The sequence below is a fragment of the Cavia porcellus genome, unplaced genomic scaffold (assembly GCF_034190915.1).
Source record: "Cavia porcellus strain 051 isolate PalLab524CR breed Dunkin Hartley unplaced genomic scaffold, mCavPor4.1 scaffold_9, whole genome shotgun sequence".
In the NCBI taxonomy this organism is placed as follows: Eukaryota; Metazoa; Chordata; class Mammalia; order Rodentia; family Caviidae; genus Cavia; species Cavia porcellus.
Genome location: NW_026947492.1, coordinates 88,130,380 through 88,145,184, shown reverse-complemented (window position 1 = coordinate 88,145,184; position 14,805 = coordinate 88,130,380). Strand labels below are relative to the sequence as shown.

The window sequence follows — 14,805 nt, the reverse complement described above, 5'->3', positions numbered from 1 at the left end:
TACACATAACCAGCCCTGCCTATAACCACGAAGTCTCCCACACTGCTGCTCTTTAGAACCTCGTCCACACTCTGTATAACTATGGAAAATGTAAACATTTATTATGGCTCATAATTGCATTGTGCAGCCAATGATGGACACACACATGCAGGATTTACTCCCATGACTTCTTCCTCAATGAATAACGCACAAGCTACTTCTTCTAGCAAGACTAAGCATCGCAGAGATAGTTCAAGTCGACTCCACATAGACTACCATTCCCTGCCCTCAGTCTCCTGTGCACAGTGTGACCCTAGGAGGTCAGGCACTTTACCTACCTGGACTTTCTCTTCCTCTGGATGGTTTAGGGAAGATACGGCCTGAAGAACCTTTTTGAGAACTGAATTCCTTTATGCATTCCACACCTAATACACATGTGTTAGGAGATACCTGAGCTCTTACCAGGAAGAACAGCCTTGTTTAGATTTAGGTCTTTTGGAGCTATGTGCTTCATTCTGGGCACTTCCCAGATCCAAGTTCATTAAAGCACTTTCCAGTCACTGAACTGCTGGTTCCCTGAGCCCAGCCTCTCCTTCAGATGCCCTCTGCTCCCAGCTTCAGCACAGGCACTCTCTTCCCAAGCCACTTTAGCTCATGCTTCAGGGGTTTTGATCAGATCCCACCCCATCTATCAATAGGCAGAGAACCTGACTTGTCTATGCACTGCCAGATCCTCCACTGTCACACCAGATTACAGTCCCATTAAGTGTCACTTTTCCAGATCTCTGTTGACCTCAAATACCCTGAAATCCTCTCTCTAGAACCATGTCAATTATAAATTCACCTAAAATGATAAGGAAGACCTGGGGAGGGGTATCGTGGGACACTGAGATTCTGGGAGGATTTAATGGAAGGGAGTAAAATCTTAAGTAGTACAAATAATCCCAACTAATTTCAGTCCAGGCCAGATGACAAGACAAGTGAGCATGAATTAAAATTACAGATAAGCACATTTGGAACAGATGTCCGAAAGAACATTTTTCTCCAACACTGGAAGTCACAAACATGCAGCAAAGTCCTCCAAAGTCATCAACGATACTGCAAATGCAATTAGAGCTGGTGGTGGAGGGAACAAAACCATGAGAAGTGTGTTGGGAAATTTTGGAATGAGCCACACAATTGGTGTGTTTTCTTGGAGCATGGATGTGTGATCCGTGTCATCAGCTTTAATTTTGTTTGTTTCCTTTCCAACCTTTAACTGAGAGGACCAGAAATTCATGAGCAATCTTTTTATCTGCTGGGACTAGTTCAGGCCTTTCCTGCTTCTTTCCAGGAAGCAGCAGAGATGTCACTCCAGTGCCGTCTCCTCTTATCCACCTAATGTTCTCACAATACAAGTGGGCAGACTCCAGCTATGGCTATTTCCTCAAGGTAATGAGGCGGGTAAACAAATTTCACGCTGCCAGCACAAAGTGTGCTGAGACATCTGGGGAAGCTGAGGCCATGCTGAGGGCTACTGTACATCCTACTGCCAGTGACTGGGAACCGAGCCCCAGCAATGGCTAAGTGGTCTCTTCCACCAGTGCCCACTGACTTTCCTCCCCCTGCATGTGCTGGCCCACACCGCTCTGCAGTTCTCTCCCTGGGCATCCTAGCTACACCAACAGCCCTGTGGATGTAAGTGTTTGCTTTGATGGTTTTGTTCATCTATGTCAAAAAGAAGAGGAATTTGTCACAGCTTTTGCAAACTTTGTAGAGTTAAAGTCTCTGAGGCTCTGATCATGATACCAGTTCTGATAACACAAAGCCCTCAGATTTAACTTCCACTAAGAAAATGGGTAATGTAAAACCACAGTCTGCACCATTCATCTGGATTAGTCAGTGGAAAGGGGACAATAATTACATATGCATGCACATGTTACTCATTTAAAAATTGCCTACATAATAAAACTAACAAGTTATAACCTGAGGAAACTAATTACAGCTGAGCAAAATGGGATTTGCACAATATTTCATATACAAAGTATACAGACTCAATTAAAATCCCATCTAAGTCACTGACATGACAAGGACACGAAGGACAGAGAGTGTAACTCAGTGACCCAGCACTTGCCAAGCGTGCATGAAAGCCCCGTGTTTAGTCCTCAGGACCACAAACACAGCCACAAAGACACTCTATCTGACAGGAAGGTATCTCCATCACTTACTTATCTCCTGCATTTAAAAAACAGATTTATAAATATAATCATTAAATGGGATGTTGATTTTTCAGCCTTATGCCATCAGTCACTTGGGGACAGAAATAAACCACCCAGGTGAGGTGGCTCATCAGAGCCTTAATGAGAATAAACCCTGGAAAACTCTGAACATACACACGTGGCTCATTAAAAAATTACCTGTATAATAAAATTAAAAGTTATATTCCTCAAAGGCTTTTTAATTTAGACTTCTGAGGAATGATATTCTCAAAGGATAATTTCTTTCAAACTGATTAATAGATGCGGGGAGTTAACATGCTAATTGTAAGGTCGTCAGTGCAAGTTTGAGAGAGCCAGGGACACTTTGGTTTCTGGAATCACTGAAGCCAGGGTGGCAAACGTCACACGGCTGCATCACACCATGTCACAGCGTCCACCCCGAAATACGCACTTGATCTCATCCAACTCCCGCCTCTCTCTTTACTTGCTGCCTGCCAATCCATGGACAGTGCCATCCTCTCCACGTGAAGGGTAAAAGTTGCTTTACATAGAAATCGAGTGTTTCTCACCTTTCCATTACTTATTGTTTTATACAGGGGTAAGGGAGGAGGGGTAAGAAAAGCTAAATAATTTATCTTGGAAAAAGTCCCTGGGCTTTGCAAATCTTGGCAGAATAGTAACTGTTTGGCCCCTTTTTCTCTGCAAGAACCCATTCAAAAGATATGAATGTGAATCAAAAGGGAAGAAGGCAATGAGAATCAGCGGGATAAAAGACTTCTCACAGAAACCACTATGTTAGAGAGTCTACTATGTTACCTGCAGAGAGGCTCTTGGAAGATAGATGGGAATGGAAGGAAATGGACTGAAATTCATCACCAACATAGTAGAGGACAACAGTACTTTGAGCTCATCTGGACTGATGTTTTGTTGTTATCAAAACAGTAGGGTTTACGTAAGAGATGCTGACTGCCCACATGAACATGCCTCTCATTTTCTGACTGCCCGATACACAGAAGTGCACAGGGAGCCTGGGTACCCTCTCTGCTATGGGTCAATAGGAAGGGAAGAAGGAAGTAACTGAGGTAAAAGTTGCTAATGAGGACCTTAGTGAAAAATAATTCCTTCATTCCAGTGAATTCTGAGATGGGAGGGAAACACGAGAACTCATAGACCTGAAAGTTTTATTTCACCCAACTTCCCACAAGAAATTCCTCTCTGCCATATTTTTCCAAAAAGACACATTTCAGTTCCTGTCAAAATGTGGAGTTTTCAGAGAGGACAGCAGAGACTTACTTATCCCTCAGGAATCTCCAGAAAAAACCAACAGCTTCAAAAATAAAAATAAAAATAAAAAGGATTTCCTGGTTGGGATGGAAGAAAACACATATGAAGAAGGAGAACAAAAAATATCCTGAGTTTATCAAATGGCCGAGACCAAGTCTGGGGAGCCTCACTCCTTGCTCTCACTTTCCTGTAGCTGAGTCAAGTTTGGTAAAAGCCCCTAGAGTGCTGGGAATGGGAGTCTGCCTTCCGGTGAGGTGTGACCTCTCTCAGCATTGTTATTGATAAAGAAGGGCAGGACAAGTACTAGCACAAGCAGGGCCTTCTGCTCTATTGTAAACTGGGTTAGAGTAATGACTTCCTCTTGAATTTCTGTGGCCTAATCAATGATCCTGCTCTAATGAAACCATAAATCAGAAGGGATTGGCATAAGCTGAGTCCCACTTGGCACCTCAACAAAGAGCAAATGACGGATTTTGCATTAAATGATAAGGCCCACCTGATACCCTTATTGGTTACCAATAGTTTCATCCCTCTGAAAATCCCATTCAATGTGTAAGAATTGCCAAAGCATCCCAGCTGCAAACACGCTTGTAGTCATAAAAGCAGATACATCAGGGCAGACTCTGATGCCATGGTTAGCATATCCCTGATTCTCCAGGTACCAACATTTCCTAAGAATTTTACTACAGCATGGCTCTCTCATGACCAACCTTAGACAGAAGTCAGAGTCTGAAATAAAAACACACCATGATAAAAAACAGAACATTTTTGTATTTCAAAATGTGCTAGGGGAGTGGTCAGCAAGTTCGGAACTGTCACTTGTTTTGGTAAATAAAATTTTACTGGAACACAGCCACCGCTCTTCCTATACCCATTATCTATGCTGCTTTTCTGCATAGTATAGAATTTAAAGTTGTAATAGAAATCTGCTGGTCTACAAAAGCTAAAATAACCACTATTACTAACTCTTGTTTTACAGAAAAGATAGAAAAATGTAAAAGATGAGGTCACCTGAGACAAACCGCAAGGCTGCTCCGGCCTTCTTTACTTTAGAAGGGTGGAAATTCTGGCGACACAGATCTAACTAGAGATTTGAGAAAGTGAAGTAGTGGGAGTAGATACTGTTTTTAAAATAACAGCTATCAGTTTAAGTGGTCTCAATTTTAGGACTCTGCATAAATTCTAGGTTCTCCTTATCCATCTAATCTGCCCAGGTAAGAATTTGAGAGAGAGGAAAAAAATGTGTGAGCAGAAAGAATGTATTTGGGGGAAAAGGGAATTCTAGGAAGAGGGAGAAAACAATTTATACCCAAGAATTAATTAGCAATCGGTGTTACTCATTTCAGTCTGTGTTCATTCAAAGAAGTAAAACAAAATGCACATAAATGAATTTCATGAATAAAGATTCACTGTGAGTTATATTTTCTATGAGATATGGGAACTGGTCCATGAACCAGGCTGAAAAGATAACTCCTCAACCTACTCATGAGGAAAATGTAATAATTATGGGGACGATGATTATTATAGGAACCACCACTGGCATTATTGTAGCAGCAAGTATTTATTGGACACTTATCACATGGTGGGCATTAGGCTAGGTGCTTATGCATTAACCTGTTTAGTCTTAACGGCACTCTTAAGAAGTAGATATTATCCTCATTTTGCAAATGTAGAGACTATATCTGAGAAAAATAAACAAGACACAGAAATTTCTAAGGATCAGAACAGAGCTTGTGGTGTGTGCTTTTTTCCCTTCACACTATTCATTAAACACACAACACACACACACACACACACACACACACACACACACACACACACACACACAAGGCCACCCGAGTCCTATCCCAAGCACAGACCTCCACACCCCACCAAACCCAATTACCTCGACAGACTCTGCAGCACTGATTCTCCGGAAGAATGTGGTCCTTCTCTGAGCAGTTCAAAGGAGGACACGTTTCCGTAATTTTCACTAAAACTCCACCCTGGAGGTCAGATATCAGGGAAATAAAAAAGATATTCATGTGGTTAGTCAATGGTACCAACTAATAATCCTCATTGTTAATAGCTTGCAGTGATAACAATCAGAAAGTATCAGCACTCCCAGAGATTCCACTAATAATAACATTGCAAATTAAACAGTGAGAGTCCTGGAAAGAAGGCAAACTCCCTTTCTATTACAATTGAGCCCAATTCCAGGGTTTTTAGTATCTTCTGTACTGAAGAAGGATGCTGACAGTGTTAATCGATAAATTTGAACAATTGACCTGAGAAGGGGAGGCTTCCTTCATGAGGTTTACTGATTTCTGCCGTCGGTATCCTAAGCATGGTGGATTCTGAGCCATGGGCACGATGACATCAGTGAAAGCAGAGTCAGAGAGCTCTGTGCCATTTTTAAGTGCACCAATTCCAGCACTCTGCTGGGTACCAGGCATTGCAAACTCAAAGAGGAACAAAATGTCTTCCTGTTTTACTTTTTATTTTGGTGTTTTTGAGACAGGGTCTGGCTATGCAGTTCAGGCAGCCCTTGAACTCACTATGCAGCCCAGGCTGGCCTGGAACCTGTGGCAATCCCACTAGTCCTGGCATAAAGTATGGGAGGTGAATTCTCCTGGATCCATTTAATTAGTTGTCTGTGTCCACATCCCAGGTCCAGGCTTTTGGATACCAAAGGTTCACCTTGTCCTCCTCAGAGCATTGCCCCTGGGCCCTGGAACCACTGTGTCCAGGAGCGAGAAGTAACCTAGAAGTCCTGCAACCCCATTTCCTTGGCCCAGAGCCACTGACTGAATGGCATGGAATGTGCCCATCACAGAGGAAGGACACTCTCTGGGCCATAAGGGGCGTCCTAGACACAGTGGTGGAATTGAGCTATGTCTCTCCTTCCATCAGAAAGTGTACCTTTGCTCAGTTTCCCCTCCCATCCGGTCACCCACACAGCCTGTCTGGGTTCCCCTGGGAGTGCTGCATTAATAAATCACTTATGGGGAGTCTCAGTTCAAGTCTTCTTCCAGGAAGACCAAACAAAGGTTGTCAAGATGAATTTTACTCCTACTATCGAAGATGGAACCGATAAATGAGATTGTCTCTAGGTGGTAAGGTTCTGGAGCAATTCCATTCTCTTCCTTAGAGGCCTTTCTCTAAATTCCAAATTGTATAAGCTAAGTATACACTTGTTTTATGAATCAAAAAATACTAAAAGTACTGCAGTAGACTTTATACTTTTTTAAAAAATTCACCTGTGGGATCTGCTCTCCTGCCTTCCCCATTCACTTTCTTGTGCCTGGTTCCTCACGCTCTCATTCAGGACTACACATCTCCCCCTCTGCGCTTCACCACCATTGAAGAATGAACAATAAAGTATCAACACAGAAATTCACCTTGCCTCCGGCCCTGCTGTGCAGAACCAGGAATGCAATGGGTAAGCAGTAAGGTTTGGGTCAACTGTTCCGAGTTAGTGCTGGGCAGCAAAAGCATTTCTGGTGAGGCAGCTCAGTATAAGTGACAGGGACAAGATTCTCTCTCTCTCTCTCTCTCTCTCTCTCTCTCTCTCTCTCTCTCTCTCAGGGTGAACCTAGGAACTCCACTCTGAGCTGCAGCACAGTGTTCCATTTAAATTTTCATTCTGAAACAGAATCTTGCTAAGAACTCGCAGTCCCCCTGCCTCAGCCTCACTCTGGGAGTCGCCTACCTCTAGGATTACGGCTATGTGCCTCCATGCCTGGATGGCGAATGTGCGCTCACTGAAGTTGGCCTAACCCACCTTCCTCTGGGGCTGGGGGCTCTGCCTCTAGAATTCTTTCCTGATAGTTGATCAGGCAAGAGGAGGAAAGGGAAAACTTGCAAAAGAATGGAAAAGCTCTCACTGTCACCTCCTGACCAAAACATGTTCTCCAACCCAGCTCTACATTTGCAAACAACACTTCTCTAACAATTAGGTAAAATTTCAGGATTTAAACCCAGGTCTATTTCACAGGAGACTTGGACCTTTCAGCTGCAGTGTTACACTTTAAGCGAAAGTAGCCTGCTCTCTTCTGAGAAAACAAATGTAAGACCAGTGGGTAGGGGATCTGCAGAGGTAGATAATCACCTAAATAAGGGAATTTGTTGGTTGCTAAAGTTTTCTAGCTGTGCAAAAAGCGACTTAATGGGTTACTAAATTCCCATCCAGGAAGATATGTACATGGCATTTGCAAGAAGAAAATTGTACCACAAACACTTATTATATAGCTCATCTCCAAAGATGACATCTCACAGTGAATCATGCCTCCTGTCAGTCACATCCTCGCAGCATCCTCCTCTGTGATGAATTGGTGCTGGTCATAAATAACCAAAACAATAGACAGAACACATAGGCATGGATTTGGGGACCAGGTTACAAGGTGCACTGGAGCCTCCATCTTGGGATTCAGAGGGCTTATGCTAGGGGAGGCTAATCACCATGTGGGAAACCCCTGAGAGCATGGTTCTGTAAGGAAGGAGGCCAGGATAGCCACATGTAGAGGGTGCAAAAGAGAAAAAGAAAGCAGCACAGAGAAACACTGACAAAGGCATTCATTCTATTCATCTTAGTTGAGGTGCTAGACATGGAGGGAAAGAAGCCATCTTGGACATCCAGCCATGTCAAGCCTTCATAGGATTCTACCGTTAGCAGCCTATGAGATTCCAACTCAGCGCATTCAAACTACACAAGTATGAGAAAGAAGGATAAAGTGTTGATTTTGGGCCCATAAGTTTTGGGAAAATGGTTTTGTAGCCACTGATAGGCAAAATACAGTCAAGATCCACATGTCTAAAACCAGCCCCATTTGTCCTCCACCCTCTGTGACCTGATTAAGCACAACTACCTTATTGAATGAAGACAGCATTCATCACCCTTAGGTGACACAGGAGTTAGTGTCCCCTTCTGTAGTTACCATAGCTTCCTCTTGGGGAATGGTGTCTCCACTGCATGCAGTTTAATAGGATGGTAATCCCAGGAGACCAGATTCCCATGCTGAGCCCATAGGAGCTAGATATTGTCCCATCCCAACAATAAGGACTTGTGTGTTTGATCCAGTGTTATATTAATCATATTCCCTGTCCCAGAACTTGAGTCTTCTGTTGGGGACTCAAGGACAGCAGAAATGATTAAAAGTCACCTGCCACAGCAGATAAGCTCCTGAATCTGGTGATGCCTCTGCTTATGCACTTCCGGAATGGCTTACACCCTGTTCCCTCCTGAACCTGATCTTTCTATCTTTTCAGGGAATTAGAAAAGTCCCCTCACATCCTCCCATAAAATCATCAGTTTGCTTATCTAGAGAAGGTTTCTGCTGATTTCCTCCAAAAACAGAACCTGCTATTCCCTTTGAACACGCCAGGAATTTGGACATCAACTTGGTTCTTTCTCTCTCTCCCTCACAGTGCTCTCTCCCACACCTAAGGAAACACAAAGCTACTTTTCTTCTGTTTTTTTTAAAATTAGCTCTCAAATTTCTTTTCCATCTTTGTCATTGCTGCTTTAAGCCTGAACTTCATCATTTCTTGGCTACAACTGCTCAAATTCACATATTCCTCCCTAAGTGTCCCCACCAACTCAATCACAGTGTCCTTTGAAATTCAAAGCTTTACACACACACACACACACACACACACACACACACACACACACACACACCACACCTGCAGGGGATCCTCATTCCCATTAATATCAACTCCAATGCAGGAACCTTTTCACCCCCACTAGCTTTATAGGTCTCTCCCTCCTCACTCTCTCACCCTGAGATATCACATAGTCAAATTCACTACAGTTCCCTAAATAAGACAAGCCCTCCTTCTGGCTTGGGGCATTTGTGAGTGCTATTTATTTTGCTTGGAATATGCCTTCACTCTCACTTATCTGGGAAGTAATTTCTGGTGAAGAGCAACCGCCACCTCCAAGAAGCACTGCCTGGCCCCTTCACACTGAGTCAAGGCGCCCTAACCAGTGCTATCATTTAGTGCACAGCACTGACCAATGGCCTCAGGTTCACCACCCTGCACTAGAGCTTGGTTTCCTGTCTCCTGACTTCAGTACATATCAGCATCTTCAGGGAACCATAAGGTCTTATCTTTAGTCTCCATCCTGCGCTATGCCTGGCACACAATAGTTGCTCCAAAAGCATTTAATGAAATATGAACACAAAAGATTGTAGAAGCTCGTATATATTTGTTGAATGAAGGAAAACGTACAGGAAAGAACACACTGCATTGCCATGATTGATAGGATTTACATAAATAGGAAAGTCAAAACACAGGACCTTTGAACCCTGTCTTAAAAGTCTTTAAATGTTCTAGCCCCACACCATGCCCCCATTTTAATCTCCTACTGCTCCCTGTTCAATTTCCCAGCCACCGCGGCATCCTTGCTTACCCGGGACATGCCACGTAAGCTTCTGTTGCAAGCCCTCTGCACCGCTTTTCCTCTTTCTGGAATTCGTCCCAACCAAAGAGCTGCATGCTTGGCTCCCTCTCCATGCCCAGGATTTTATTCTAAAATTATACCTTCAGCGAGGCCTTCCCAGACCATCGGTCCTTACTCCCAACCTCTCTATCCCTTCAGTCTACTACAGAATTTCAAACAGAAAGTGTCATTGTATCTCACATTTATATTCCTGTCCTCTCCCTCACTACACTGCAGGTCTATAATGAGGAACTTTCTTTTCTGCACTGTTCTGTACCTGAAATCTAGAAGAATGTTAACGGAGCATTTGCCTGATGTATCTGTGCCAGATGATTATTAAACGAGGTCCATGACTCTTTACATTTTATTTCTGGGGAAGGTGTGAGCAAGAGACAGGGCACTTTGCAGCACGACACCTGACATTCAGGAGCAGGAGGACACTGCTGCATCTGGCATCACAGACCTAGTGCCCCACACCAACTGAAAACCATTTCCTGAGCTCCCCCAAATGGCCTGCCTCACAGTAACTGCTGGCACTTTGCCCTCTCAACAGTCTGCCTTTATTGGTTTCTTCCCAGGCTACCTGATCCTCAGCTGACCTTGGCTGATCACACTTGAATAGAGGTTGTGCCCACCCTGTGCTCTGCCTCATCCCAGCACCTATAGGGTTCTGCCCCTCAGCAACACATCTTGGCCAAGATGCCCTGTTTAAGAACCTAGCAAAAGCCCACACCACTCTCCCAACTATCTCCTCACCACGGGATCGTGAGATTAGAACTTACTCTGCATTCCTGACAGCTCTTGGTTAATATCCGCTGGCCTTCTGCAAGAACTTTCCCACCATAGATGCATTTTGCTGTAATAAAACAGAAAAATAGATCAGCTAGTCATGTGATGTAACCACATCATCTCTGAGATACCATCCAGCTCCAATAGACTCCACCAAGGCAGATTCTCAGCCTCTGAGCAATGCAGACGTCTTTGTCTGAAGAACAGCATGAGAATATTGTAGGGCCCCCTCCTGGACCCCCGCCATGATGAGCCTCATTGCCCGCACACCAGGAGCATGCAGTCACCTCAATGTTGCAGTTGCCAAATGAATGAGAGGATGAACTGATATGGGAAGAGGTTAAAAGGTGGAAGAACTGGCTGCCATCACCTAGGGTACAGTTAGAAGGGGTCTGACTCAGACATTCCAGCCTTGGAATAAGCACCTGAGTAAAAGGGCCTCATATATCTTCCGCATATCAGAATTCTGGCTGCAGTGGGTGATGATGTTGTTTATTTTCCTGTGATCACGGGAGGCAGCTGTCCTTAGCCTATCTGTTCGTAAGCCCTCAGACAACACAGAAACACAAGCCAATCCAGTAAATAGCTACATCAGTGCCCCAGACAAAACACCCGTGGAAAGGCGAGCTTGCCAGGCTAATAGAGAGGGCAGGGGTGGAATGAGGCCTTGTAGAAAATTTTGGAGAGAAGTGTAAGTGCAACTTCAATTTAGATTCCACTGGAGCTCTGTCCATGATTTAAGTTGCTGACTCGATTCAAGTAAGTACAGAACATGTCAGCTTGATCTGACCCTAATGTGAGTTCACCAAATTGTGCAGTTGGTGCAAGAGGAGCAAAGAAGCCGAGGCCTGACTGCTCCCCTTCCTGCCCCAAGGAGGATCCTACTAGCTTGTGCTCTCAGAAGTGGAAGCCGAGACATTTATTCTGAGAGCTCACTTTCCACTAACCAAAACCCTCAACCTTAGAACCTCTTTTTCTGTAAATGGGTTTAAAATAGATTGGTTACACTGGGTAGCTCTGCTGTTCTAATGTTCTCTTGTTGTCATGGAATGTTCAAGTATGTAGAACTTTAGTAATCAGCTGCTCCAACCCCTTCTTTTCATCCATGGGAGAAGGAAAGTCAGAGAAGAATTTACTTAACTCTAGGCCTCTGCAGTGGATGCACGGGTGAGCTACTCAAAGCCCCTCCATGACCAAAAGACACATTCTTGCCACTGTGGGACAGATCTCAGCTACCTATTCAGGGCTTGTCCTGGGCTGGAGACAGCACCTTTCCCAAGGTCAAGTGGCCTTCTGTGGGCAGCCTGTATCCCATAAGTGTTTGAAGAAAGTGTGACAGAGTTCTGGCCTCACTGCCTCAAATTGGGACAACTCCGAAAGGCAATTTCCAGTTATGAAATGCCCTGCAGGAGCAGCTGGGGAACCCGTTCTACTACTTTGAAATTCAACTTGTCCTTCTGCCCAACTATGCTTCCTATACCACCTCCATCCTGCCCTAGAGCTGACCCTGAAAGGCCTTTCTTATAAAGCACACACAAATCTCTGCTTCAGAGTCTGTTGCCCCTCAGAGCCTGACCTGCCCCGCATGCCACCCGAACGTATTTCACTCTCACGCTTCCCTTTCAGAGAATGGTATCAGCAATGGCCTTGACAGCCACACTTCTGGTTCTTCTAACTTCTGCCTTTATTTAGCTGAGTGTCAGTCAGTGCCCACACGCTAACTACGCTCCCTCCTTAAATTTCTCCACGTGAGTTATTTTCTCCACTTCCCAGACACTGTCCTCACTGGGCCATTGTCAGCTCTCTGTGTTAGTGTCACAGGGCCTCCTGGCTCCCCTGTGCTCCAGCCTCTGTCTTCCCCAGACCTTCCTCGTACAACAGCCAGGTGCATGTTTTCTATGTGCAAATATGAGGTCCTCTCTAAAAAGCATTTAGGGACCCGATGCCTTCCAGATAAAACCAGATTCCTCTCAGCACACAAGGCCATTCTTGTGGCTCTTCTCTCCTTCTCAAACCTCAAAGCTCACCGATTCCTGTGCTTCTGCTCACCTCCTGGAACTGTTACACCACCTCACCTGCCCCAGCCGCTCTGTCCCTCTCACTTCCAGCTTTGTGTATAATTTTCTGTAGGAATGAGCAGCCCTGTTTACTGCAGTGCCAGCCTCTGGGCCTCTTCACCTGCCAGCCCCGGGGAAGCCCTCACTTCCCCAGGAAGCTGCTCCTGCTCCTGACCAGGGCTTAGCTGCCCTCCCTGCACCCAGGCTCTACTCACTTGGGGACCCCTAGCGGACTGCGCCTCGTAGCACATCTTAATTGCATGTGTAATCACACAACTCCCTGAGCTCTGTAAATCCCCTGAGGGAAGGGGCTTTTCCCAATATCACCTCTAGTCCCCTAGCACAGGGCATCTATGGGTTCATCCTTAGTAATAACAATTTTAGAATTCATGGACTCCATTCAGGAGCAAAAGTCAGTTAAATTTCTTGGTTCATGCATAAAAAGTTATTTCAGCTCTTCAATGCAACTTCAAACATTAAAAGCAAATTCGAAATATTTCAGTGCGGGGAGGGGACCGACAAAGGAAAACCAGTATGATTCTCAAAATGGGCCTTTTCCTATCTTTGTTAAAAAAAAAAAATATATATATATATATATATATATATACTTCCCTGATCACTTTCTACGTCTTAATTTTCTAGATAAGTCAGTAGACCAAGGCTCATTGGTCTTAATGATGATCTGGACTTCCCAACTTCACCTGCTTAGAGAGACCACATTTCCAGGGCCTGGAGTTCCTGTCTGAAAATTCCCACATTCCCCACACAGCTGCTGCCAGCCTGGCAAGGTGGCCTGCACCAGAGCCACAGCCCTGCTAAGTGCTCTGCTGTTATGTCTGCCATCTGCTTCCTGGCTCAGGCCGGAAAGTGCGGAAGCAGATTTTTCCTTGCCCCCTGCCACTCCCGCAATGGCATTAGCACACTTGTAACCCAGTTTGAAAGTGTCTGCCTGACTTCTTTCTTCCTTTTTGACAGACTCACCCCGGAACTCCTTTGTGGAAGTAAGGATGCTTTGCTGTTCTCGGCCCCACCTCACTCAGGGACACATCCACCCCCCAAATCCACTGGTCTGATATAAAAATTACAGGTCCACTGAGCTTTACAGCCTCACATAGCAGGGTGTCTGGGGCCTGGCAAATTCCTACATTCCTGTCATTTCCGTGCTTTGCAATGACACAGAATGCACACATGATTAGGACACTAGGTGTCCATACAACTATCTAAGACAACTTCTGGGCTCACCCCCAGAGGTAACAAGAATCCCCTTTGTTCTCTCTGTCCCATTCTGATTTCTTTGACAGCCCTTCTCTACCTTGCCACTCCCTTCCCTATGCCTAATATCGGTCCTTGTTACCCAGCCTCTTAATTTACAGCTGAAAGGCTTATATTTGATGTCTGAGGAAATTCAAGCATAAAATGGGTCAGGCTCTGGTTCCCTTGGCTGGGGCACCTGGGACTTCATTTCCACAGCTTTCGGGCAGGCAGAAATGTAAATGGATACCTGAAGCCCTTCATACCACACCTGGGACATGCAAACTGGAATATTTCACAGTGGCCAACCATGAAATTAAACCTGCCACTAACACACACTTCTCCAGGATGTCAGAACTAAATGTGCCCAGGGTTTAGAGAGTCACGCAGTTGTGTTTTCCTGCATGCCCCGTCACCTGGCCCTCCCAATTTGACCTTGATTTCTCTCTCAAGTGCAAGGATTGAATGATTTTGACATTTGGGTGCACACTGAATACAGGACTTCAGGTGTGGCTGGGTCTTTATTTAGATACCTGCACACACTGCAGCCATTCCTCAACCCTCAGCAGTGTAGACCATCAAACTTAGCCCCCTGCTTCACACTTTAAAGGAGAGTGGCAGATCAGAGGAGCTGAGCACCCAGGGATTCTTCCTCCTGGGCAGCTAATTCATAGCTCAGGCTTCAAACACCACCCTCTGAACAAGACACTCACATCAAACTGATTGTCCCTCCAGAACCTCCAGTGCAAATGTGCTGCATAAAATGTACCAGTCCCCAACCTGCTTCCTCCCCTGTCTTGTTTCTGTTAATCACACCATGAGT

General features: G+C 44.9%; 1 protein-coding gene across 2 annotated transcripts in view; it reads right to left on the bottom strand.

The window, feature by feature from the left end:
* Positions 1–14,805, bottom strand: part of LOC100728286 (protein kinase C-binding protein NELL1) — a 755,088-nt gene that overhangs the window by 542,078 nt on the left and 198,205 nt on the right. For both annotated transcript variants that reach the window (XM_063256788.1, XM_063256789.1), the window contains exons 10-11: positions 10,668–10,741; positions 5,347–5,446 (exon numbers count right to left, since the gene is read on the bottom strand). In XM_063256788.1, the coding sequence (XP_063112858.1) occupies positions 5,347–5,446; positions 10,668–10,741 (174 nt within the window). The remainder of the gene's footprint in view (positions 1–5,346; positions 5,447–10,667; positions 10,742–14,805) is intronic.